At 29.5% G+C, this 27,687-nt stretch overlaps 2 protein-coding genes across 11 annotated transcripts in view; one reads left to right on the top strand and one right to left on the bottom strand.

The window, feature by feature from the left end:
- Nucleotides 1-643: 643 nt before the first annotated feature.
- LOC138183825 (reticulocyte-binding protein 2) lies at nt 644-27,687 on the bottom strand. 9 transcript variants are annotated; one of them, XM_069121291.1, is made up of 9 exons: nt 26,435-27,686; nt 13,833-14,019; nt 10,069-10,243; nt 8,853-8,970; nt 8,624-8,768; nt 8,423-8,510; nt 7,638-8,001; nt 2,577-7,372; nt 644-2,443 (listed from the first exon to the last, which is right to left on the bottom strand). In XM_069121291.1, exons 3-8 carry the CDS (start codon nt 10,227-10,229, stop codon nt 3,512-3,514), a joined length of 4,737 nt encoding a protein of 1,578 aa, XP_068977392.1. In that variant the 5' UTR covers nt 10,230-10,243; nt 13,833-14,019; nt 26,435-27,686; the 3' UTR covers nt 644-2,443; nt 2,577-3,511. The 9 variants fall into 9 exon arrangements, with proteins under 9 accessions (XP_068977392.1, XP_068977385.1, XP_068977375.1 ...); XM_069121284.1 differs by lacking the exons at nt 13,833-14,019; nt 26,435-27,686 and adding an exon at nt 11,465-12,261 and having other exon boundaries at nt 2,577-2,660; nt 3,550-7,372; XM_069121257.1 differs by lacking the exons at nt 13,833-14,019; nt 26,435-27,686 and adding an exon at nt 11,465-12,257 and having other exon boundaries at nt 645-2,443; nt 2,577-2,660; nt 2,936-7,372.
- The window catches only part of LOC138184093 (adenosine receptor A1), a 335,048-nt gene continuing 320,566 nt past the window's right edge, over nt 13,206-27,687 (top strand). The window contains exons 1-3 of one of the 2 annotated variants that reach the window (XM_069121779.1): nt 13,206-13,464; nt 13,741-13,902; nt 16,816-16,980. The gene's annotated coding sequence lies outside the window, so the exon portion shown is untranslated. Of the gene's footprint in view, nt 13,465-13,740; nt 13,903-16,663; nt 16,981-27,687 lie in introns of those variants that run through there. The other variant, XM_069121769.1, reaches the window with a different exon arrangement.

Below are 27,687 nucleotides of genomic sequence, written 5' to 3'. Positions count from 1 at the left end.
TTAAAATATCTTTTAAAGTAATCGTTATACCTTAATACCTTTTTATAAAAGATTAAAAAATGCATTAAATAGTGTATAAAAATGTATAGCTTCGCTTCAAAAATTACATTGGTATTAAAATTTCTTTAAATAAGAATGTAAAAAGAAATCGAAATCTTATTAAATATCCGCTATGAAGTTAAGCAACTTTTATATAAAAAAATTTTCTGTATTTTCATTAATTAAGAAAATAGTAGCGTGTATACGAATAAATTGGGTATACTGTAATAGGATAATAAAATTATATAGAATTACATGAGTATACATCTCTACAAAAATTTTCTAAACATATTTTAATAAATAAAATTTACTTCAGTGTTTTATTATATTGTTAATATTATGTTAACAAATGATCTACAGATACTTAAAGGTGTATATATATATTTACAATTATATTGTACACAAATATTATAACTATATATATATATATATTATATATGTATATTTCTAAAGCTTTTTAGATCTAAAATAACTTTAATTTTCATATCTTCAATCTTTTTTTCCTTTCGAAAGTCCAATTAAAAATATTTTTGATGCATAAAAACTACAACTATATATATTTTTTTTATCTCTTAAAATTTAAAATAGTTTTATTTTTCATGCATATTTTATTCTATTTGCATCTTTTATTTGAAGAATGACGAAATTGTACAAACTACTATATATTATGGAATATTATTGGAAAACAAAAATATTTTTATTTGTAGGATACTATAAAAAGGATAAAAGCACTTTAATGAACATATAAAATAACTATGTATATTAAAAATGCGTTTTACATAATGTATCGTAATATAGAGTCAAGTATTGGATGAAATAAAAATCTCATAGACACATGATTGTAGATGTTTAAACTAAAAATAATTAAATATAATGGTATTAAAAGAATATCTAAACGAGTACCCTGTTACAAACTACGTCTAACCCTAATCGTAAACGTAAAAAATTTACGCTAGGGACGTAAATATGAGGTAAATATGTTTATACGATTTTTCTTAAAAAACCCAGTCTATGCACTGCGTAATGCATGTAATTTACAAATGTATGTAAATACAAGTTTATTCATTATTATGACATAATGTTCTACACATACACAGTACTCAATTTTTTTTATGAACACGAATGAATGAGGCATTTGATGTAATGTTACTACTCTAAATTATATTTTAGGATATCAGACTTTTGCTAATAAATGCTTGGCGCTTAGGATAATTTTCTTAGTAACAAACTATCCATATGGTCATGTGCATAAATAGAAACATTTGGCAATCATTTAATCGCGATTTTAATAATTAATATCGAATTATGTTACGTTAACTTAAACCTATCAGACTTTTTTTTTTTTGAAAAAATAAATGGTAACGATAAAGAAGGAATAATAAACGTTTATCTGCTGCATTAATATCGCATGTCTTTTTTTATACATCGTAAAAGTTATTATTACCTATATAATTTCTGTAATCAAAACGAAATTTCGTATTATTTGTACGAAAAAATTGGATTACGAAGTAGTTTGTCTTGATTATGATTATTTCTCTATGTAGAAATGTTTATAAATATCAAATTCAGATTAATTATAAATTTCACGGATAGTTTTTAAGTATTCAATCAAATACATTTTTTGTACAATAAAACACATTACTAATTTAGCATTAGTCAGCTAATAATCACAGATATCAAACACAAGAATATGGCACGGAACTATGCAAATAACCTTGTATTTTCAAACGAGTGAATATATGTGTTCTATATAAATGAGAAATAATAATCGAAGAAAAGTAAATTAACTATTAGAATTCTTTAATCTCTTTAAAGTTTAACTTCCAAAAGTTACATTTCCTTCTTTTTAAATCTAGAATTTGTACAGCGAGATATATGTACTTTATCCAAACACTTGAGAAAAATAATCGAATAATTTTTTAAAATATATGTTAAATTTTTAAAGCATAAATTATGTAAAGGCGCTATAAATTCGAGTATCGTATTGAATGACGTTTCACGTAACAAAGCTCTATCGTTTTGGTAAGTATATAAAGTCTAAGTACATTTTTTTAATTTTTCGTGATGTTTTCGATTTTAACCTGAAATTTTTGAATACATATTACTTTCTCGTGTTTTATTTTAGTAACATGTAAACTAAATATGTTTTAAATCATAATTAAAAAGTGATGACTAGCTATGTTACTTGCATTGTGATCTCTAAGAGCATATCTATAACAAATAATGCTGCTATATGTATTAAAAGGACAGGTTAAAAAATTGAAGGAAGTTCACTTTTCCTGTTCTATTTTTGTATGACGGTACTGTTATTTCTATGTTATTTGGCAAATTTATTGACATCACATTTTGCGAATTAAGCAGTTGCTTGAAATTTTTCAATATTAATCTGGAGGAAATAATTAATCTGGAATAGAAAATGTTAAACTTCTATAGTAAAATATTTTCTTATTTAACATGCAACTTTTTTTATATGGGCTAGAAAGGAGAATATCTAAATATACATATATTTTATTATGTTATTTGATTTTTAATCTTACCTATCCAAATTCTTTTAAACTATAATGTTGTCATGAGCCAGCTTTTCTCATTTTTCTGAATTTAAATAATTTTGTTCCATCAAACTGAAAAATATAAAATCTAATGTTTTACAATGTCAAAGAGATTAAAGTTAGTAGTAGTTTTATGCACTGCGATAATTCATACTTTGCTACATAAAATTTTATGCTGTGAATACATACATGCATGCAATCTCACAGAAAATTTAATTTTAAAGCTGATAAAAAAATATCTTTTATTAGTTTATATAAAAATATCGAGTTGTTTGTACCACATCATAGTGTTTCATGTAGCTTAGCAGAATGTATTCAAAATTATTTGTTAACGTAAATTATCTTACCTTCTATATACGAGTTATAAAATCGTAAAATTTGCATACAATTATTTTCGATTATAATATATTTACAAAATTATATACAAAAGTAATTTTTATCCGATTCATATAAAAGATTTTAATTACGTTATAAATGACGAAATTTTGCTCTAAATAATTACAAATATACTGAATTTAATTAAAATCAGTAGAATTATATCAAAGTTAACTAGTAGTCTGATAAAATGGAGTATAATACTGCACAGTTTTATATACAGTAAATTACGAACACTAAAGAATCTTCTATTGTTTTAGCGTGAAACTGTCTGTGTCCGACAAAATATACGTACAATCTACAAAATGTAAATATCTTCCATGATGCTGCTTAAAAATTTAAAAAAATTACGCTAATATTGATCTTCGAGCATTGTACTATACACTTCGCCGGTATGTAAATATCTTCCCAGGATAATTTATCTTCTCATTTATACAACATTTACAAGTTTATGATGCCACAGTCTTGTAGGAGTAATGTACACTTAATTATTTAAATCTCAGAAAAATTTCTTACAGTAATGAATTTCCATAATGAGGTGGTATCGATCATCGACTAGTCTTTTTACGTTTGCGTTTTGACTCACCGGACGGATTCCACTCTGGATCAACATCGGTGTAAGAATAATTTACTTTAGGAACGTTTCTTTTTGAGCTTCTCGTTTGCCGTAGAGGCGACTGTGTTTTCTTTACCCTTTTATACGTTCCTTCTTGCTCTATCGTTTCTATCTCAAATCGCTTTATCGACGTTACGTCTAATAGATTCACCTCTTCCTGTTGCGCGAATGTTTCAACTGTCCTCTGAAGGCAAGATTCTTGATATATAGTATTACTAGTTTGATCATTTGTCGATCGAAATTGACATTCGATCTTTCTTGCATTTTCGTTCGCGAGATTCTGATGCGATTCGGTATCCTGTACATCTTTGTAATAATTTCTTCTTATCAAATGCGAATTGCAGTGATAGTCAGCATGCAGTTCCTGCTTTTTCGTAAGAGACAGTTCGTATTCGGATTTAACGATTTGATCAGATCTCTTCCGTGTATTGTCCAACGCTTCTAAAGCAGCTATAGACATCATAGGCATAGCTGGATAATTGTCTATTTTTTCAGTTTTTATAGGTGTGCCCGCATATGCCATAGCATGCGCCTTCAGCCTTTTCTTTAAAGGCAACTTATTCTCCGCATCTTTTTTAAACACTCCTTTTTCTGAATCGCACTGTACTCCCAGTTTTTCCAATGACTTATTTTGCAAAAGGTTGTTCTCTATTTTACACAATAATTGATCGTCGTATAATTTTTCTATAACGACTTCATTCTTTGCTCTGTCATGCTCTTGGACGGCAGGGCTTTGTACTGACGAATGCGTTGGCAAAAAATACGGACTACTTTCGATACAAGACACGTGGGTATCCGTCGCTGGGTGTATACACTGTCTGCAATGCGCGACGATATCGTAGGTGCAATTTAAACAGGAGCAATGCGATCTTCCACATGAACTACCCGATTTCGCGTGCGAATGAAGGGAAGTGTTAGCATTAATTTGCAAACTACATGATACTGAGGTGCAATGTTTATGATATGGTACGCATAATTCCCCATTGCCTGCACAATTTCCATAGATCGGTGGTAAGGTAGTTGGATGAGTGGCAGATATATGTAAGGGATGTTGAGCATTAACTTCGTGTGGATGTGAGTGAATTGCATTGAATCCCGGGATCGCGCAGTTCGGCGCGATGTGATTAGAGATATTGAACTCTTGCTTGATATTTTGTCGGAAGGTGAGATTCGATTTTGATTTCCGCTTTTCCATCGATTTGCTCATTAAGTTTACCTCCTGATACATTGGCGAATTGACAGAAAGCATGTCAGTCGATAGCGGTGCTTTTTTTGAATATACTTTCGTGTCTGCAAAATTCTTATCTTCCGGTTCAATCTTGATCCCTTCTACGGAACACTTGTTCTCTTGATACGGTAATTCCTTGTTGTACGAAGTTAATTCCAAATTACACGATGCATAGTCCAGAGAAGTTATAGCTTCGAATTGTCCACAATCTTCAGTTGGAGATATCCAATTTTTCTCTTTTAACCTATTGATTTCCTCGTCGCTAGTGTGATCCTCCGAATTTTCAACTGCTTTGTTTATAATATACAGATTACTGTTAGGAGACTTTTGCAGCAAAACTATGGTTTCTCCGTTTAGTATTACGTTTGTATTCTCTTTCACGGTTTGTGCATTATTCTCAATGGGGGCGAAATTATGCGTCAGCGCGTCCGTGTCGTAATTTATGCTTGTTTCCGGATGAGAAATGACTTTACACAACTCGCTATCACCGTTTCCACTCTCTGCTTCGTTAGATGTTACTTCTACTCGAAGCTCGACTTTATCTATGGTGTCCTCGGGATAAATGCCAACGATTCTATTGATTATTTCTGCGGATGGATTTTCAAGTAATAGGGAAACGGTGTTTGACGAATCATTTGTATCAGTCTCGTCATCAGTGATTTGATTGTAACACGCATACCTCAAAGATGCGTAATCTTTTACTTTTATTTGGTCGCATTTTACGTCGGATTCAGGCTTTAAATGTGGTATATGCTGTGAGACACTCGCCAACAACGACAGACCATCGATATTGTCTTGTAATTCAGAATCTTGAACGATATATTTATTTTTGGCAACGGTACACACATTTTTTTCCTCTGTTACTTTATATAAATTATTACACTCCTTTGACGTGATTTCTAATGATACTTTGTCAGATTTGCAAGGAACATCTTCCTTATTAACATATTTGCCAATATTATTATCGCACTTGTCCCCTATAGGCTCCTTAAAGTTTGTATCGATACAAGAATTTTCATTATTTTCAATATTTTCATTCGGGCACGTTGCATTAATTGTATTAGAAATATCTTTCTTATCCGTAGAATAAGATTCGAAAATAGATTCTCTAATATTATCGATGCTTGATTTATTTTCACTTATATTCTCGTTTATTTCATCATAACTACAGATTTCTAATTCTGGTCGCGTGCAGAATTTATCTTTCACTCTGCTTACGCACTTTGATGATTTCGATTCCATTCGCGATTCAAACTTCTTTTGCATTGTCGAAATTTCGACAAGTATACCTGATGATCCTTGCTTCTCCTCATAATCTAATACATTTTTAATAGGAGAAGCTTCAACTTTCTGGATTCTTCCAGTAGAGATTGTTTCATTTCTATCATTATTTTGCGGCGTAATTAATTCCTCGTGTCTAATTTCGGAATTAACAGTCCTGTTAGAGTAGTCAGATTTACAAACACTTTCACTGAAACAAGTATTATTTAACATTTTGTCGCTCGAGACATTTTGATTATTCCTTTCGAGCTCTAAGTTTTCCGACAATGTTATCCTTTCAGTTACCTCGTCATTAATTACATTAAAATTAGAACGATTAGAACTATCAGCGTTATCTTTGGAATTATACTGAGTACAAATTGTGGTATTATTTACACCTGGGCATTCTGTTTCTAGATCACAGACTTTTTTAAAACTTTCAACTTTTTCGCGTGTTTCAGGCTCTGAGAAAACGTCTGTTTCTGTCAATCGCTTGATCACAGTTTGTTTATTAAAACTATCATTCTCCTTCTCGTCGCTCTGTATATTCGAAATATCTGCATTACTTAAACAATTACCATTAACAACGCTGTTTGAAATTTTTGATACTTGCTTCGCTAGCGGGAGTATCTCGGTTAGAACTGTTTTACTGATCATTGTAGACGCTTTAATATTTACTTCTTTAGTATTGACTTCCGTACCAATCGATTTTCTTATACTTTCTGTACAAGTTATTAACTCTTTGTCGATTTCCATCTTATTTTCATCATTTTTAAGGACAACCGTTCGGCATGCATTAGATTCATTTTTTTCACTGAGACTTTTCGTGGCACATACCGATTGAGAGGAATCTTCCGATCGATGACTAATATTTCGTGAGGTATTTGATGGATGTGTAAGCCCAACATGTTCCTGCCTTTTCTTCTTGTGTGATGCTTTTACTATCTTTAAATCGATATTCTTTTTTGCTTCTTCTAACCATGGTAGTTTTCTAGACTTTCTTTTCTTTATACATTTCTCGAGCACTATATCATTAGTTAAATCAATAATTACAATCTCATTGGACTTTTTACATTTCCTCCGCAAACGATTTTTATTTGATTTAATTGTTTTAGAATTAACATGCTCCGTAGAAATATTATTCGAAAAAGTACCTAAACATTTAAAACTAGTTTGTTCTTCCAAATTTAAAGTTTTAAAAGTATTTAGCAAAGAAATAGATTCATTTTTTTTATTTTTATCTGATATAATTGAATTTACGTTATTATCTACATATTCTACATCTTTCTTAACCATATCTTCCGACTGACGTGCATGAACATAAATTATTATTAATTTTGTCGTAATTAAGTTATATTATCTTTATGTGCGCACTAATCGAAGTTTCATAGATTAATTACTAGTTATTATTATTTACATAAAAATAACTTTATGCAGTAATTAGTATAGTTTGGAAAATGTTATAAATAATTTTGATAGCAATTTGAAAGTGATAATTAATAATTATAAATGTGTCAATTGAATATAACAAATGTGCATGAAAAGAAATAATTAGTATATAGATAAATACCATTTTTGAATTAATTCTACTGGACGAATCAATGGGAGTTGCAATTCCGTCCTGGTATACACTTCCATTGCTTTTTCTGCAATATTGTGCAAACATTTCACAATGTTTTTTTATATCAAATTTATGCTGCAATAGAGCTTTTGTAGAATTTGGTTGACTCTTTGGCACTTTTGGCAATACATCTTCTAATATACTCGATGAGAATGTAGATGGCAATGGCCCCAGAGATGCAATTGCAGCAGCTGTTATTTGATCTTTTACAGCCACATTTTCATTTATTTTTCTCCACAAACGATAAATAAAAAAGTAACGAATATACATAATACTAGATTCTGGGTGAATGGGAATATTTTTTATTATTTTCCTAAAAAGGAAAACAGTTGTGTATATGTATGTATGTACGTATATAATAAGTATTAATATATATTAATATATATAGAGAATAATACCAATAAACGAGAGTGAAATTAAATTTTAATATAAGTTCTTATTTGGTGAAGTATTAAAAGATCTGATAGTTTGCTAAGTAACTGAAAAAAAGATACTGAAAAAAATAAAGGTAACTTATGCAGCATATACAATAATTACCTATTATATAGATTCACTCAAATGTAAAAGTTAATAATAAATTTAAAATATAGTAAAATAAATATGAAATTTTTAACTGAGGCAGTAAATCTATTGCAAATGATAAAACTAATTTATATTTCTTGATTGAATTTTCACAAACTAAAAATGGAACAAAAATGTCAGAAATAAACTCTTTTACTTTGTTTTATACTTACGTTATAATTGGATCTAAAATATGATGATAACTGCAACACATTAGTTGTACCTTGATTAAAGTATCTAATAAATGTTCCATGGAATGTTCTGAAAGAGACATATATACATTTTCTTTTAAGATAACATACAATATTTCAGCATTTTAAATCATTTCTATTTAAATTAATTGCTGTAAAATATTTGTGTGAACATCATCATACCTAGATAAACATAAAGGCAAGAAGTAATCCTTGCACAAATTTTATCATGATTTTCTCTGCTTTTCCTAGATGCTTTTAGTTCCATATCTATATAGAGCGCTAATAAGTCAGACATATTATTTAAATAACTGAACCTATCATGATCCTAAAAGGTGAAATTTGTTTAGTGTTTAGTAACATAAGAAACAGTTCAGCATACAAAAATACTAAAATTAAGAAAGAAGCTTACCTCAGAAAGTTCACGATAAATATATAAGAACAACATTAAAGTCTCACTAATAGAATCCTTTAATTTTGCTGCTCTTAAAGGCCTTGTGTAACATTCATTTACACTGACACTTACATTTCTGTAAGCAAATTATTTACTGAAACATTTTTCATTTTCTTAATACAATAAAACTGATAAATTTACAACATGCAATCCATTTCTATCCTATCCAAAATTTGCAACTCATACAACTTTTTATATTAATTGATTTATATATAACAAATTTATGCTTAAACATATAATTCACTAATAATTTAATTAAATAATTAGTACGGATATTATATATATGTAAACATATCACTGATATTAACAGATATCAAACAGATACAAAAATTTAATTATGCCTTGAAAGCATAAAAAGTTTAATAAGTATGATTACAGAATTGTATGAAGTTATTAAAGTTTTCAATAATAAACATTGTTTTTAAAGTAACCTTGACGTGATATAAAATAATTAAAACAAACAATAATTTTTATAGTATTAGTAGTAGTGATAGTAGTAGTAGTATTTATTTAGTGCATTGTTCCTTATGTAATAGTATTTATTTATTGCATTGTCCCTTTTGTAGTAGTATTTATTTATTATTTTGTCCCTTACAACCTCAAAATTTTGTAATGATTACATTTATTTCTATTTTTATGCTTAATAATTTTTATATACATTTTTGATTATTGATATTAACTTATAATTTAAAAAACATTTTATACTGATATTGTTATTATATCACTTTCATTTACAATTGTTCTCAATATGTTTTACAATAATTATTTGATGAATATTTCCTAATGTTTCCCTAATATTTCCACTGACCATAATTTAATATTAAAAAAATTATATCTTTTAAATTCAGGACCATATAGTCACTTCCTTCTTTATATTTTTTGTACCATTTTATTCTACTGCATTCTAATGATCTGCCTATTACAGATATTCTTAATAATTTTAATTTAATGTTCATAAAGGAAACACGCTTGTATTGCATATATACATTTATTGTATATTATTATTATATATATAATTACATATATATATTTATAATAATATCTACGTATAATGTATAATATCTAAAGAACTAAGTTATCTACTTTTACTGATTTTTAAACCAGTTCCCAGAAAAAATATTACTGGTAAACTGAAAATGGGGATGATACAAACTTATGACGATATAATCATTACCTCACATAAAATTGCATAAGTTCTGTTAAAGATGCCATACTTTTTTCTGTATGTATACACCTGCACATTTTTTTAAACTCTAGGATCCAAGGAAACAGCTCAATAATTGATGGTTTTGATTCATCATTGTTCAATTTTAGTCTTCCATTGTTTTTAACCATTTCCTTTTTGGTATCTGTACATTAACAAATAAATAATTGTTTAACAAATAAAAATAGTTTCGTAAATGGTTATGACAGCAACAAACAGATTTTTAAATACATTAAACAATTTTATTTTTTTTTGTTTTTATTGTTTAAAACAAAATTTCAGTTCTTCTATCCAAACTGAACTTTTCTTTAAAGAACTCATTCGAAAAAAACAAATTTTATCTTGTTCACTTTATAATGTAAATTGCTTAAACACAGATGCCGCACGTATTTAGTACGAATGAAAAGTTTCAAAAGAATACCACAAGCAAATGTACATAATATACTTATATAACATAATAATTGAGGCAATGTTACAGTAACGCAACATATCACGTGTAATCAATTTTTGTATTTATTTGAAAATTTATACGTAATAGAAAATATCTTCTTGTTATCGATATTATTGTACATGCACTTATTATGTCACGAGCTCAATAAATACTTTCAGCTACATTTACAAATAGAACTTATGCAGGATTTTCTAAATAATATCAGGAATTCTAATTAACAGAATTATGCAGGAGTGTGAAAAGATTTAACGAATTATTTTTACTAGTTATTTAACGTTCTTAAATAATACAAAATGACGATAATGATCGTAACAGAAATCAATGAAATTTAACATTTGAAAGTCGGAGTAGCAGTTTAAACACTCTCTTTATTATTCAATAAAGTGTTAACAATATTTATGGTTTAGTAAATCTATTATGGCTTTATTAAAATTTTTTCAAATTGATGCTTAAAGTTTATAATAGACGTAAGAATTATTTTTAAATAACTTGTATATGTATGTTTGTGAAAATTATACAATATCACCAAGTAATATGTATTCACACATAGATTAGAAAACATATCGAATTAAAAGTGTATTTAATAAATGATTTAAAATAAATGCGATGAAAAACTTAATCGAACGGTTAATTCTGGTGTTACACACAGATGCATTATCCACTTAGCACAAGACTGATTCTTCACAGAAAATTTCCGAAACTATCACCAAAAAGTATACGTTTATTTGGAGATTTCATTTGCATTTCTAGAGATTCGGTTGGTAGTCATTGAATTGGCAATGCCAATAAATGTAGCGACAAATCGATCGAATGCGCGTCGAGGAGGTTGCGTGCGAGGACTAGCGTGTTTCTGCCGCTAAACATTCGTAAACAACCGGTGAAAAACACTTTTTAACGAACACGATAACCACATACCTTGCACCCGAGCGTTTTCGTTTTGCATGCTGTTTATCCGCTCTTCCACAACACAACTCATTTTGTTGAAATTTTTCAATAAATGTGTTAATATTTCGTAGAAACGTTTTTCCCTATCAGAGTGTACTTCATGTTAGAGACCGAAGAAACTACCGCGTCCGCGTCTCTCCACATACTGCGCTCTCGGTAACGGCCATATTGACACTGGCATTTGGTGCATCCACCACGAGAGCGCGTCTCTTACACCCCACTGTTACCAAGCTCACATCTATTATCTTACACTTAAAAGCACACACTAAATACCAGAATCATCTTGTATATTCCTCCTCTTCTTAGTTTTTTATTAATGAATTTTTATCACTATTTTTACATGCATATCATTCAATGATATTACGAATTGTCTTAGTTACCGATAACTCTAGGCGGTAAAATTTCGATATTTGGCGTTCTTTGAGGGTTAAAAGCAGCAAGGGTTTAGAAATAAATGGCTGATTCGTCGGCCTTTCAGGTAACTCAGCCAATGGAGGTCGAGCAACATGTAGCGCGCAAATCATGAACCGAGAACACCGCCATCCCTACCCCGCAAAACAGCCCAATCAGAACCGAGCAATTAAGTAATTACAACACACGACTGCTTGTATACATATACGTACATAATTATTTTTTTATGCTTAGTCTGAATGTTTTTTAACAATGTTTCCCGTTATAAGAATTTAATTGTGGTGATAAAATAACACTTAATCAAATTGAAGATCGATTGTAGTTACACTTAAAGAACATATATAAGAAAGGCGGTAAATGTGGAAGATTTTTCATATCGCACTCCTTGACTATTATTTCTTATTTCTGAAAAAGATAAAGATAATTAATTGATTTGATGAACTGAATATATGAGACGCAATGATTAACAAAATTATTATAATATTATAAAATTATAAAAGATATATTTGTTTGTTGAATTTGATATATTGTTGTTTTACATATGCAATATAAAAGTATGTAAAATTAAACTATCAGGAATAGAACGTTTTTAATATTTTAATAATTTATATTACATAGTTTTGTACAGTACAACATGTATTGTACATATTAAATTGTAAACAACACAAATATACGTATTATACTATATATTAAATTATATCTCTTTAAAATAGAGTTGTTGAGATTTAAGCCTTTGTAGACAAAAAAATATAAATTTTTTAACCAATTCTTTAATATATTAACATATTTGTAACATTTCTTTTATATAACATAAGAATGTTTTATAAAACATAATTCCTAGTTTAAGGATACCTTCATGTATATAAAGGATATGGATACCAATTATGTATTGCACCAAGAAATTTTCGTATTGTAAATTTAGAAATAAAAACATAGGGAAGAATACGTATACATTCATTACAAGAATTTTCATGTACCTCTGAACTAGAATCCCACAAATGCATTTCAACTAATTTCTTACTCACTTAAGTTTTATGTTAATCAATGGAACAATTAATTACGCTATCAATAATATTCTTACACATTGATATTTTTTAGAGGAAAAATGGTAATGAAACTGGTGGTTGGCAAAGAAAAAGTAATGGATCTGAAATCCAACGGACATTTCAATAGCTAAAAATTGATTGAACTGTGAGGTGGTGTGCAAGGGCGCGTGCGCAACAACATCTGGAAAGCTCGGCTTGCTCTTTCGGTTCTTGTCGGCCGTAGCCGCGATCCTCGGTTCCGACGGTGTCGCCTACCTCGAGCTCAGTGAGCCGATGTGTGAGCGCCGCGACGCCCAGAGCAGCCCCGACGTTAAGCGTCGCCGACATAGGTTCGAGAGGCCACGTTTTCTTTCTCGTCTTCGTCGTCATCGTTGTTGTCGTTGTAGTCGTCATTTTTGTCATCGATTTCTTAGTTGACTTTTTTCGATCGGCCATCGTGGTGGCGCACGCGGCTGCACATCGCCGATCGGTTTGGTGCGCGACGAAAAGGGAGACAGAGAGAGACAGAGACGTGTACAGTATATATCTTCCTCTATCCCTCTCTCTTCTTCTCCTTTTATCGGTCTCTTTCTTTCTCTCTCTGAACCTCCACCGCCCTGAGTATTTCTGTCTTTCTCAATCTCGATACTCGTTTATATTCATTCGCTTTCGACACCATCGTCTCTTGCTGTCGCTGCTGTCCTTTCCATCGGTGGTTCACGTGCCCCGTGAATGCGTCGCAAAACGTATCTTCTCTCTGCTCTCTACCGGCGATCTCTCGTTGCTTGGGGAACGTATGGCCACGAAAAGGAAAGGGAATGACCGTGGCCGAGGACATGATCAGCGATGAACCAGCAACAAGGAAAATTATATAACACGTAAACGGATACATAAGTACTTACTACATGCATATTCGATCTGTTCTTGCAACAAACGATTCAATCTGCTACCTATGGATATCCTTCGATAACCGTAAGAAAACCATTCGTAGTCGATGCTTCTTTCACTCCTTCGTTCGAACGTGCTGTTTCTCTGTTTTTTATTTTATTTTCTTCTTTACTTCCCCCTTTATCTTTTACGTTCGTTGTTCTGGGTGGAGTATACAGAAAATAAATGTAGTTGAAGCGAGAAATGGAGATAGGGGATAATGTATCGTGAGTGTGAGCGGAAAGAGGGGAATACAAGACAAAAGATACGCATAGAGAGAGAAAGAGGTAAAAGCGAGAGAAAATGTGATTGAGTGCGCGGGTGAACTATAGAAAAAGGGCGGGGGGGGGATGAGGCCATTGGGAGATGATATATATGTATGTATACAGAGTGGTTGTATGGAATAGAAGGGGTGCATGACACGGATGAATGAAGATAGCGATGCGCTTCGACACTGTTTCACGAAGATTCTTCCAAATTACGATAAAGCAGTGATTACAACTTTTACGACGCTTGAGTTTACTTGATATCATGTCTATCTTCGCGGATTTTTTTAACAATCTTCGCTGATAGATCAAAGAACGTACATCATGTATACCAACAAAAGATATCGTTTGAAAAGCATTCAGTGAATTATTATATTCGACTCAAAAGTTCCCTCCCTAATAGCACTGGAGCGAACGGTTACCTTTTTTCCTTCCCTGTTCAAATTTCACCTTCGAGCACATATATATGTAAAGTGCACATATATCATTTAAATGGCGATTAAGGATTTGATTCAGGTTCGACCTGTTGATTCTGCGGAAAACGCTTGTCGTTATGCGAGGCATGCATGTTTAGTAATTTACCTGATGTTATCAAATCGGAATATACATACTATAGCCAACGTGTAAGCACACGATGTTATACGTTCAAAGTGGATTCAACCACCACAAGATACGCTCAGGATGCGCTCTGTTGAATGAACAAAAATGTATACTCTAATTAAACGTTAAACGATCCTAATTAATTCACTTTATCTGACCTAGGATCATCTAATCGATTAAATTGATCGTTATAATACGAAAGGAAATATTTTATAATATTAAATATATTATCGTTATAATATTTTTATCAGTTTTTAATAATCTCATTCTTTATTTATATTTTTATGCTTTCAATTTTATAATAAATTTTCCAATGATTTCTTTTATGAATAGAAATTTAAAATATTTATGACAACTCTTTTAATAGTAATTAATTAAATCGCTATAATACAAGGAAACATTTTATTGCAAATGTTGTCATTATGATATTTTTGTAAATTTTAATGATTTTATTCAAATTTCCTTATAGTATCACAGTTTCAATTCTACAATTAAACTTCTCAATGACTTCTTTTATGAATGTGAATATATAAAACATTTATGGGTACTGTTTTTGGTGTGAAAGTTTACACGAAATCGTAAAATCGATAAGTTGCACATTACGGCTCGTTCGATCGTTTCCATATTATCGTCCACGCCATGCACGAGCATTTTTGAGCAAATAAAACCTTTATATTTGCACGACTGTTAACCGGTATAAAATGAAACTCGTAAAATACCAAATTCGTGGAAAGAAATTTCACATAGTTGTACGTAACTTTATGGTACGATGCGTTGCACTTTACATACGGTGTATTTTCAAATAAATATAACATAAAACAGTTTGTAAACGGCGTGGAGCAACTGAGCCTGAGATACAGAATATTCCTTCATTGTTTTCCAATTTATGATCTCATCCTGCCATATTTATATCAATATTAAAGTACGAAGAAGAGATATAAAAATTAAGAAGGTACACTTAGAATGATTCTTCTGAAATTCAAGGTTACAAGAAAACTGGAGGTTATTTAAAGATCAAAATCAAAATTTTTCTATTGATTTAGAACACATGCTCGAAGTTTATACATCCGGTGTTTAAATAAAATCGTGACAATTCAATTTACTAAAAGTATAAATGGAGTTACTGCAACAATTTTTTCAGTACCGCAATGTTACAGTATGTAAATATCTGACATAAAAAAATTTACTTTTAACACTGATATAAATTGTAAACATGCGAAATGTGGATCAATAAGATATTCTGAATATTAAAATATAACATTTTAGTAATTTTTTTGTTTTTCATTAATGTTTAATTTTTAAAGATAGTTTAGGGGACAATAAAATCCACGATTTATTAATATTTTTAAACGAAACCAAATTAATGGATAAATTAATTTTATTTGCATTTTTTATTTGTTGATTTTTGCATTGACTAATTAGCGATCACAATCAAATTAGATGAGTTAGTACAATTGTTGATTCTTCGTACATAGCATATTTTAGTAATTATCGTACGAATATCGCAAATCTCACGATTACATAAAAAAATATGGTCATTTTAAATAAATTTCATTTTAAATAAGGTCATATGGTCATTTTAAATAATCCCAATCAAAAAATATAAAAGAAATCTCACGATTCATATTAAAAAAAAATATATTTCCACATTCGAAATAATTAGCTACATACATATTACACAAGACGGAAATATCATGCTGCTTATACCTAATTCGCTAATATATCGAAACTTGAAGAATATCGATCTCGTCATTCGGCAAAATGCCATTATCCAGTTATGCGATTTTTTAATTACTTTAAGCGGCGTTTATTCAATTTATTCGAATAAGTTGAAATTCGCATTTATGTGATCAGACTTATGTTCCTCTTCATCACAAGAAGAACAACGAACACCTTTTTAATCTTCTAGATTATCGAATAGTTTCATGTGTAGAGCCTTTTGTTACGTCGGTTCGAGACGGAAATATAAAAGCACATGTAAGAATTAGATGATAGTTTGTACGTAGGAGTGAAAATGCACGATAGAGAACGCGAAGAATCCGTTCAATTTCTCGTTGCTCACTTTGAATGTCGATGCGAATACTCACGGCAGTGAACCGGTTACTTATCGTTTGTGAAACATTGCCACGAAGAAAATTCATATTTCTGTGTGGATCATACGTGTTGCCGTGTTACTACGGGACTAAAGCATAGACGATGAAAGTTTATTAGAATAAATTCGTGCATACAAGATTCATTGCTGGACGACATCTATATGGTGAGTCCTACTTATTGATGGTATATATGTTGTCCTTTTAGAATTAGTCGTTGTTTTATAAATTATAAATTTTGTACTGGTTGATTAAAGAATAAATCAGTGGTAAATTTGTATTCGTTGGTTAAAGAATTAATCTCAGTGTTTATCATTTGCACTCGTTCTTAAATGAAATGTTTGTTCCAATAGAAAACTGCATGTTTCGATGTTCTATATGTTTGTAAATATAAATGAAATTTGAGGGTATACTCTGAATCATCCAATAATTGCGAATGATATTCTAAAGCCACATAATCTATTAAATATCGTAACCCGTAATATGTTTCGTATACGTGTGCTGCAGTGTGTAATTTATTTAATCGAAACCAGAGGTTTGCAGATATATTCGTATAAATATATTTCGATGAATAATTACAGTTTCATCGAAAACAAAATTTATTCCACGTCGTTAATAGATCATGATTTTCTCTTTTCGGAACTTTTAATTTTTTTATTATAATTGACTCATACATGTAGTATTGGGTTGCGGATGTATATGCTTTTATCACGTTGACCGCCACGACACCCGTATTCAGGTGACAGCAAAGTTTCTGATCAGGCCACGTAACCCATGTTAGGGTGTCGCTTATTTGACTACTTGCGAAGGATCGTCATAGGTATTTGAAAAGATATTCCATGATAATAAATTGTTAATTAATAATTAATTGTAATAATAGTTGAATTGCTATAAAATAAAAATACGAAAATGGTTTATTAAAAAAATTATTTAGAATGTAAAACTTTAAAGCATTCTATACATAGCTGAGGTTGGTCGGGACAATTTGGACAATAAGTTGTTGTTTTCTTCAAATTCTTTTGTGCTTTTGTTCGGTCCATTCGACGTCTTTTATTCGCATAACATAGTTTGCATGCGCGTCTAATGCTTCTTCCGGAATCGTTTTTCCGAACGGCGATATTATGCCGACTCCGTCGAAGACAAGGATTTTTTGTATTTTCAGACAACCTTAATAATTTTGCAACTAATAATTGTCTAAATATTCTAATATTTGTATTTTTCCTTGTTGCAATTTTGTAAACCGTCAAAGCCTTTACAACAGAAATTCCCAGAAAGAATCGAACGCCAAGTTTTCTGTACCATTTGATTCCTTTTCTAATTGTGGTGGCATAAGAAACCATTTGGTCGGAACAATCTATACGACACTTTCCTTCGTTATATTCAACAACAGCTAGTGGTTTTAATGCTGCGAACAAACGAAACGAAAGATCATTCTTGAGACCACCGCTTGAGCGATTCGCATTACTAAAATATCGATGGGAGCACCTAGCAGAGAACGCTTGGTACTGCTGTACGCGTGGCCTGACGGAGATTTCTTTGATAACACGCGTGGCAGTCAACGTGTTATAAGAAATTTGAAAATGCAAAATATACCAAATAGAATACTTTACATAGAATATGTAAAAATATATACATAAAATATCCAAAGTATATTATTCGTTGTAATATTTAGTGGATGAAATAAATCTATGCTTAGGTTTTATTTTTTTAGTTATATTCATAAAAGTATGGATTTGTAGTATAGATTTTAAGTAACAATTGAAGTTAGATTCGAGTTAGATTACTTAATTTTAATTTTTATTGTATATATATACACACACATGCCTTACGTGATAAACATCAAAAATCATTTTATCTCCTAAAATACAGGAAATAAATCAAAATGACGTAAGAACTATTGTGTGTCACTGTTATATGGTTCAAAAATATTGATTTCGAGTTAGTGACTTTTATTTAAATATTAAAAAAAATATTATACATCTCAAAAGATTAGTTCAACTATAAAAACACACATAAATGAGAAATATAACATTTGAAATTAATTAAAAATAGTAACGAAAGGTGCTTAAATGTTTTTTTAGGTAACTTTTGATACTAAGAAATATATTTCTATTTGTTTTATATGTAGATATAAATATATACATCTTTTTCACTTCTGATATTGCAACAAAATTTGATTAAAGGAGGAATAACTTAGCGAGAGAAGAAAATGATCATTCGATCGGTGATCATTTCAAAGTTGTTTTTAAATTGGTATCAAGGTTCAGTCGTTTTATATCTGTAGAGTTTAGAACTGTTAAAAACGCGTTAATAACTTTAAGAATGAACATTTCCACAGCGCTTGGTGAAAGATTTAAAATTCCAGGTATTAACAGGAGAGTTGAAATTTGAAAACCTTTTATTACAATTTTATATTTTTCGTATAATTGTATCATTAATTTAATATTTGTACAACATATCACCTGAAATAACTCGTTATCTACTGACTTTATCAAAAAATGTTTGAAGTGAAATTATTTATTATACAAGTATCCTCATTTGTATGTATCCTATTTTGATTTTGCGATGTCTTATATTTTTTTGAGATACCAAGGTGATCTGGAGATTTTTTAACAGTCACCCTATATTTTTTATACTCTATCGTAAAAGGTTATGAATTCAACGACCTATAATAAGATGATCTTTAGTTGACCTTGTACCTCAACACGAAATGAAATTTTGTGAAAAGTAACTTACTTTCCATGTTTCCGCTTAAAATAGGTGTATAGTGAATTATGTCTCATAGGTACACTGCAAGCGGTTCGTGTTTCGTACCGACGCGACATTACGTTGCGTCGCGCCGTTTGGGAAAATGTCGACACATGTATGGACTGCCATAACTTTGAACATCTACTTTAAATGTAAACATTGATAGTAAGTTACTTTTCACAAATTTTCGTTTCGTTTTGTCACCTTATTATAGATAGTTGAATTCATAATCGTAACCTTTTTAATGGCTATAATGAAGTATAAAAGAGGTTAGGGCGACTGTTAGAAAACCCAAGGTCACCTTGATATCAGAAAATACGAGGCACCGAAAAATCAAAATATAGTCATCTAATCAGGCTCATTTCACTTCAAATAATTTTTGTTAAAGTCAGTAGATAACGAGTTATTTCAGGTGACAGTTCTTAGTGACTCATTCTATATAGATACCACGCTTTAATCAAATCAGGTAATAATCATTTTACTTATTAAAACAATGGTACGCGTTGAATGTTGAAGATTAGATAAATGCAGTTGTCTATATTTCTGAATATTATTTTGCGTCTCCATTATTTGTATTATTATACATATATCGTTTTGTTTGGTCACTAAATAATCTATTTATAGTATTAATACTTCTTTCATTAGAATGAGGAATTACAAACAATTATAATCTTTTCTCTCATGAGCAATGAAAAATTCACTTGACTATAATTGGATATAATGTGATGTATAACGAATAAATTTTTCATTAAGCATTTTATTAATTAAAATGTGTTCTATTTAATTTCTCAAAGAGAAACTTTGTGAGCAATTTATTCATAAGTTTTGGTATAATTTTCTTTACAATGCATTAGTATGAATATAACTTTTTAAATTTTTTACAAAAGATAAAAAGAATTACAGAAGTTATAATTTTCTGTTAACTTAACATTATATAAACAGTGTTTTACCTATATTTTGATTTTGTCCGCGTGCATCGATAATTTATTTATAGTAAAATAGCAATTGACGTTTTATTAACAAATCATTTAAATAGTTTCATGATGCATTGAAAGAGTTATTAAAATTTATGGTAATTGCTTCGAGTTTACCCTCAACACCAATTTCGATGATTTTTTAATATGTTATAAAATTCAACACTTGGAACAACTTTGTCCTGTCACGAAAACGTCAAACTCTTAGTTTACTTGCAAGATACGAAAATATGCGAGATACTTGCAAAAAACTGTCAGCAGTATCGGCAGCACACGGTAAAGTTTGCTTATAATTGTGCGTCCGTGACAGTGGATGCCGATGGATTGCTGGCCATCTCGCGGTGGCCGGATAAGATGTCACCTAACCCAAAGCTATATAAACTATAAACAAAAGATAAGAATTAGGTTAGGTTAGGCGTTATTTTATCCGGTTATCGTAAAGCGAGTTTCGTGCGGATAGATTTTCGCGAATATCTTGAAAACTAAGGAAGTCCAAGATTTTCATGAAAGGAAGAAGTTATCTCAAATGTTGACTTTTACAACATGTTAAAAAATTACCGAATTCAACGTACAGAATAAACTCATGAATAATTATTAAATTTATACGTTTAATTTCTAAAGTTCTGAAATTCAGGTGAAAAGATATTTTAATTGACATAAACAAAATCAAATGAAACTCTTAATTAACGCAAAAAATTACTTAAAGCTAATTATGTACGTATACACAATACATACTACTAATGTTACTTTATTATCTTTACGACGAAAGAGATAACTAGATATTTCATTTCTGTTTGTTGGTTCAATCCTCTTGAACATCTTTTCTACCATATTATCATTGCTATAATGCATGATATGAAAGCATTAAATCTTCAATGATGAAGCTCAAGTTGCTTTCCAGAATAATCGAGTAGAAAGCAATGATGTAGGGTATAAATTATAAATGAAAGTGAAGTCAATGAACTCATATAATCCTAATCCGTGAATACATTTATCGATCCTTTAACGCTGTATATACTCTACAATTATACTATCATGAAGACTACCGAGTTAAATGGAAGAATATCACGAATACCCTGAATTTACAGTTCAAATTCCTGTGTAGAGTTTTCAATTCAGTTTCCATAACCATACATTTTTTAAAAATACTTTATGTTTGAAATTAAATTATCTGATTATATTGTCTTCAAGAAATGATTAATTTTTATGAAATATAATATTGTTTAAATAAATAAAAAATATCTGAAGGATATTATTTTCTTATGATTAACTTCTTTACTTTTTACTAATGACAAATATTCTTTAATTATGACTAACATTCCCCTTTTATAATCATATTCATTTTAAGCAATATTTGTTTGTAGTTTAATAAAGATTTACTGATGTAAATGAGTTACAAAGTTTTAAAAATATGATTTTTTGCAATTGATATAGATCTTCTGAATGAATAATTGATTGAAGTTTATAAATTAATTTTACAGTTTATCGAAAAACTCGGATAGAAGCAGCATTTTTAAAGACTGAAAATCTTTTCAACAGATTAGTGAAGGTTTATCGGTGGATTAAAAAGAACATCTGCTACAAAAATAACACAGGAAACCATTCGTATCTGGAAGAGAATCAATATCAAATTTGAATGTTTATTTTGATAACTATTATACATATGTTCTAAAAAAAGATACATTTTCTGTCATTTTTAAAAAGATAACTAACTATCACCTGTTAAAACAATACATAATTCTTTATTTCTTTAAATTGAATTTTAGAATATTTGTATCTAGAATTTTAGTTTATTTTTAAAAAGAAATTCATAAAGTAGAAAATATCTTAGGCGAATTGTATATTGTGCTGTTTAAATATTAGCACGATTTCTTCCGAATATCTGATAAACATCCAAAATATCTTTATCTGACTTTCATTTCGCTCTGTAAATAAGTAATATTTATGACAATGGTACATTAATTAATATACAAAAATTCAATATCTTCAACGTGGTGTATAATTTTTCCATAATTTTGAAAAATACGAAAACGAATACTTATTAACGAACAAATTTTATTTCTCGTTGAAAACGATTGACTTTAATATTTATAAAAATTTATAAAAATTCAACGGACTAAAACACCAAAAACAATTATGAACTACAACCTAGATTATATTAGAAGATAAATAATATAGGATGGCGTGTAAAAAATTCAAGTTAATTGGCTGAAGAGTTTTGGAAATCTACTGGGAGCAAGGGAAAAATAAAGTTTCGAAAAAGAACATGTTTAAGGTTTTAAATTAATCTTTCTCTAAAATAAAAAAATGCATTCGTATTAAGTCTTATAATCGCCCTGTCTTAGGTTTTCAAAATATCATTTTACCAAAGTATTATACAAATATCAAATTGTAAAAAATGCAAGAAAAAAAGATTTCGATATTTTAAAGGCGCATGGTTTTGTACTCCCTTAATCCAATTTTAAAATATGGATTAATTAATATTGTTATTGCGAATAGAGAAAAGTAATTGCGAGAATTTATATAAAGTTATTTCATAACGCTACTTTATCATTATATTAGATTATTCTATCTACTTTAAACCTTTTTCCGCCTAAATATTATTCAATTATGAACAAATATTCTTATTTAGTTGTTTTCATGTTATTTTACTATTTTACAATTCCCACATTACTTTATCTCGATAAGAAAACTGTAGTATAAAGCAAAATCTAATACAAAATTATTTTATAACGATAGAAGCTATTCTACAAATTTATTTCAATCTCTCCTTATCTAAATTTTATTTAATTATATACCAACAAATTTCAGTGTTTAGTTATCTTCATATTATTTTACTTTTTTACTTTATCATTTCATAGACAAGAGTCCTATATATCAAAAGTTCATAGAGAATTACTTTATAATATATACTAAGGATTTATTGTACGTAGATCTTTCTAAATCTTTTCTTATCTAAGTTTTATGTAATTGTCAGCGAATTGAAGTACTAGATTACCTTATACCAGGTTTCAGTTGTTAGTTCCATGATCTCAAGAAGATTGGAATATGACATTTAATATTGTACAACTCTTGGTCTTTGATTTTATATTTTTCTGAATAATGTGACTTAAGCCCACACTTATTACGCGGTGGACTTTACGAAAAGGGGTTCTTTTTTTACGTTTGAGAATCGATTAAAAAGGGTCTAGCAAACTCGGTTTACTTCAACGCCTATCATTCTCTTTAATGCACACTATCACATTGTTGTAACACGCCATGATCAAAGGAACTGATAGGTGATGTGTATTCAAGCGAGCAGTAGCCGCATTTCTTGAGAGCACAGCTTCATCTTAAGCTTGACGGCATTAAAATTGCCAGATGAAATCCTATTAAAACGAATATTGTACGCAAGCAGAGTATGTAATACTCGTACTTTTCATGATCAGAAGCTTATTACATGGTTTAGGTACAACCCGATTATTATTTTAATAAAGTGTACGTGAACCGTAGGATAACATAAGACTTGAGTTACCTATCTAGAAATAAACATTTTTTAAATGTAATCTTATTTATTTTTGTTACGAGAAATGAAGGAATTCTTCACATTTTAGAAGTGTTCAATATAATCGTTCTTTTTTAATTTTTTAGATGATAGAGTATATTAGAGATTACTGCAGACTATATTTTTATAGGAACTATTAAAATAAAACCATTATTTAGTTTATTTATGTTTATAATAAATTAATAACATTATTTATAGTTAAAAAATATAGCTCTACAAAATTATGAATGGAATTTTCAATATGTCATAAAAATTATGCTTTTTTTAAAAAATATATAATATTAGATATAACTATATATGTACTTCGCTTTGATATTTTGTAATAAGTTGGTATAATATCCTAGCAGAGTACGTAATTTGCTGGATATCGCTCTATATTGGTGGTATAGTATACAATTAGATAAATTATAATTAATAATGTGTAACCTAATTCCACATCCCACTAAATGCTCTGCACGTAATCGGATTATAATTCAGTTATTAACATCAAATGTTTGTAAGTAAATATTATATGTACGTGGAGTATAATGAAATTTAAATTGTTCCCGCTGATACTGAAAGTAAGAAAATAACAACTAAAAGAGCACTTGGTAATGATAAGAACAATCTTTCTAATATCATAGCTAATTTGTTACTAATATTAAAATCTGTTTTGATAGAGATTTTTAAAGAAAAATATTTATTACAAATATTTATTACTCCTTTTAATGTTGAACTAATATCAATGGAAATATTCAGATTTCTATTGTTAGTGGGGCATTTCGTATGTAAAAAATTAATTATTTATTAAAAAAAAATCTGTTCTAAAATTATTTGTTAATTTATAAAGAAATTTTTACAAATATACAAATTTTGAATTCGAGAAGTTTAATATCTCTATAATAGATATTAGTCATGACAAATTATAATCATTGTTTGTCAGTACTTTATAACATTAAATTAATCTATGATGTCGATATCACGTGATAAGTACACTTAGAGATTTAAAATCCAGCAACTTGGTTAACAGAGAGTTCAGAAAAATAAAATTATTTATATTATGTTATTTATTAAAAATGTATCATTTTAAATATAGAAATACATACTATAATACAATTATTAGAATACTAATATTTTTATTATAATATTATAATCTATTATTATAATTTGTACCTATTTATAATTTTTATTATACAATTTGTTAGTCTCATATCAGTAATTGAAACATAAAATAAAGATTTAATGTACATATATTTAATATTGATAACAAAAATATGTTTCATATATAAACATATTTCTTTGAAGCTGTTATACATATTAGCATAAGAATTAAAAATACATATTAAATTAAAAAACTAATTATAAAATTTATTATGATATAAATTTTGTGTTATGATTACTTTCAATTATCAAAAAGGCAATATTAATATTTATTAACTTTTACTAAAAATAAAATTCAAAATAATCCTTATAATTTTGAAAAATTACCATCATTTTTATCTTTTTTAAAATAATTTATTTTAATAAATAATCATATATTTTTAAAAAGTGGTATGTTTGTGTGTCTATTATATTATTCTATAAAATCTGCTTACTTAATAAATTTGACGAATTCGATGTAAACTTAAACCGATAGGATTTCATACAAGTCTGTTCATATTCCAGTATGTATAAAGTTTCTGATCGTGTCACATCTCGTAACTCTTGCTTCTTTGTACTTTTTAAGTCAACCTTATTTAAATGGCCAACGACATAAAGAACTCCATATAGATATTTGAGTGCCACATGAGCTACATATGTAAATAGATACATATACGGATTCTTCAATTTCAGATCACATTTACTATAAAACGATGAAATGTTCCAGCGCCTTGATGTTTCTTCCGCTTCACTACCTTTCACTGTTCATTGATTGCATATCAAATTTGTGAACAGTATATTAATTCTATTCTTTTGTATTTATACAGAAAAGATTTGAACTATATTGCTTTTCAATAACTAATTTTTTATATATAAATCACATGCTGCATAATATGTAAGATAACGCAATATTTAAAATATATATTCAAAATAAACGATATAAATGTAGATCAATATTTTATAATTCATCAATATTTTAATATTCAATATTTTATAATTCTATAATATTCTTTTAATATTTATTATTATTTATTATTTACCTCATTTATCCTTTCTAGCATTGAGAAGCTTTAGTTTTAAATTCTTATATCTGCTTTTAACATTATTTTAGTACAGAGATCATAAATCGGTAAATGAATTAATAATAATGTAAAATATATTAATCTAGATAGATCCATGCGTTTTGTTAATTTAATTAATAAAAATATTAGTTAAAAGTAACATTAGTGGACTCACCATTTTTAAAGTTCGCGCCATGCACATATACCCGCACGTGGTCCATCAATGGGTGATCTAACCTCAAATACACACTTCACACATTGACACATCGTACACACGGTGACATACAATCGATATTTACAGTCGATATTTGCTTCGACTTATAATGACTTTCTCCTCTAAATATCCATCACGCCACTGTATACTACATCGCTGCTTGTCACGTTATCGCATTCGATTCATTTGTTTTCGTTTTACATTTTTTCTTTCGTAAAATCACTTTCTCGTTTGTAACTATTTTGGACGACATTTTGGTTGCGACAATTTTTCCACGAAGTTCACTGATAGCTTGTAGATAATCGATGTTGTCGGTTCAGATTACCTCACACATCAGAAAAGGTCTTAAAGAGCTTTACTCGTTTGAAGGTCATTTGCCGCTTAAAGGAGATATAACAGTTGTCGGACAATTACAACTTGCAGTTCGATACCGGAGAAACCAATCGATGTTCTCGCGAGTTCGTTCGTTTTGTTTCGCCGACGTGATCAGAATCAACGTGTTCCGAATCGATAACGTTGCTCCGAATGGCCACGATATTTCTTAGAAAGAGGTTAGGTCTTGTTGGGAATGCAATTTTATACGTAATATAAGCATGATCCGGGAACAAAAACCGCGATTCGTATATACATATGCGTGGAATCACGGCATAGAACAGAAGTTTGTGCAATGTGAAATGAGCAAAAGTATCGAGTTCGTGATATCGATAAACAGATTCACACGTACACTAAGCTTAATATCATTCGTATCTCATTCCACGAATACACTACTTTGGTAATTAACTCACACAGAACTCGCGGTATAAGTCGCTCAGGGCCACTAATACCAAGACTTAACGTAAGAGAGCTCGCTTGCTGTTTTTATCACAATGGAACCCGTTCACCACTTGAAAGATACTCACCGACAAATAACGGTTCGATCGGACCTTTTTGAACACACGGCCATCGATCGACTGTTTCTTTCCCGAGGAGTCCAATATTCGTCACTGTCTGTTAGTCACGACTCGCAATTGCTTCCAAACAAACGCAACGTGTATAATGATACGCCTTCATATGTATTGTGCCAGTGTTTCTCACGCTCATTGGATAGTGGCGACCAAAAGCTTAGTAACATACTACGATGAGTAAGAAAAATGGAATGCTTCCCTGATTGTCACCAACTTATCTGTTTGTTCCGTGCATTTGTCTTTTTTTTGATATTTTTCTGTTTGCGCTTG

Source organism: Bombus flavifrons, chromosome 1 (genome assembly GCF_040668555.2).
Source record: "Bombus flavifrons isolate JBK064 chromosome 1, iyBomFlav1_principal, whole genome shotgun sequence".
NCBI classification, from domain to species: domain Eukaryota; kingdom Metazoa; phylum Arthropoda; class Insecta; order Hymenoptera; family Apidae; genus Bombus; species Bombus flavifrons.
Note: the sequence above shows the minus strand (reverse complement) of the source record. Positions and strands in the feature narration are given on the sequence as shown.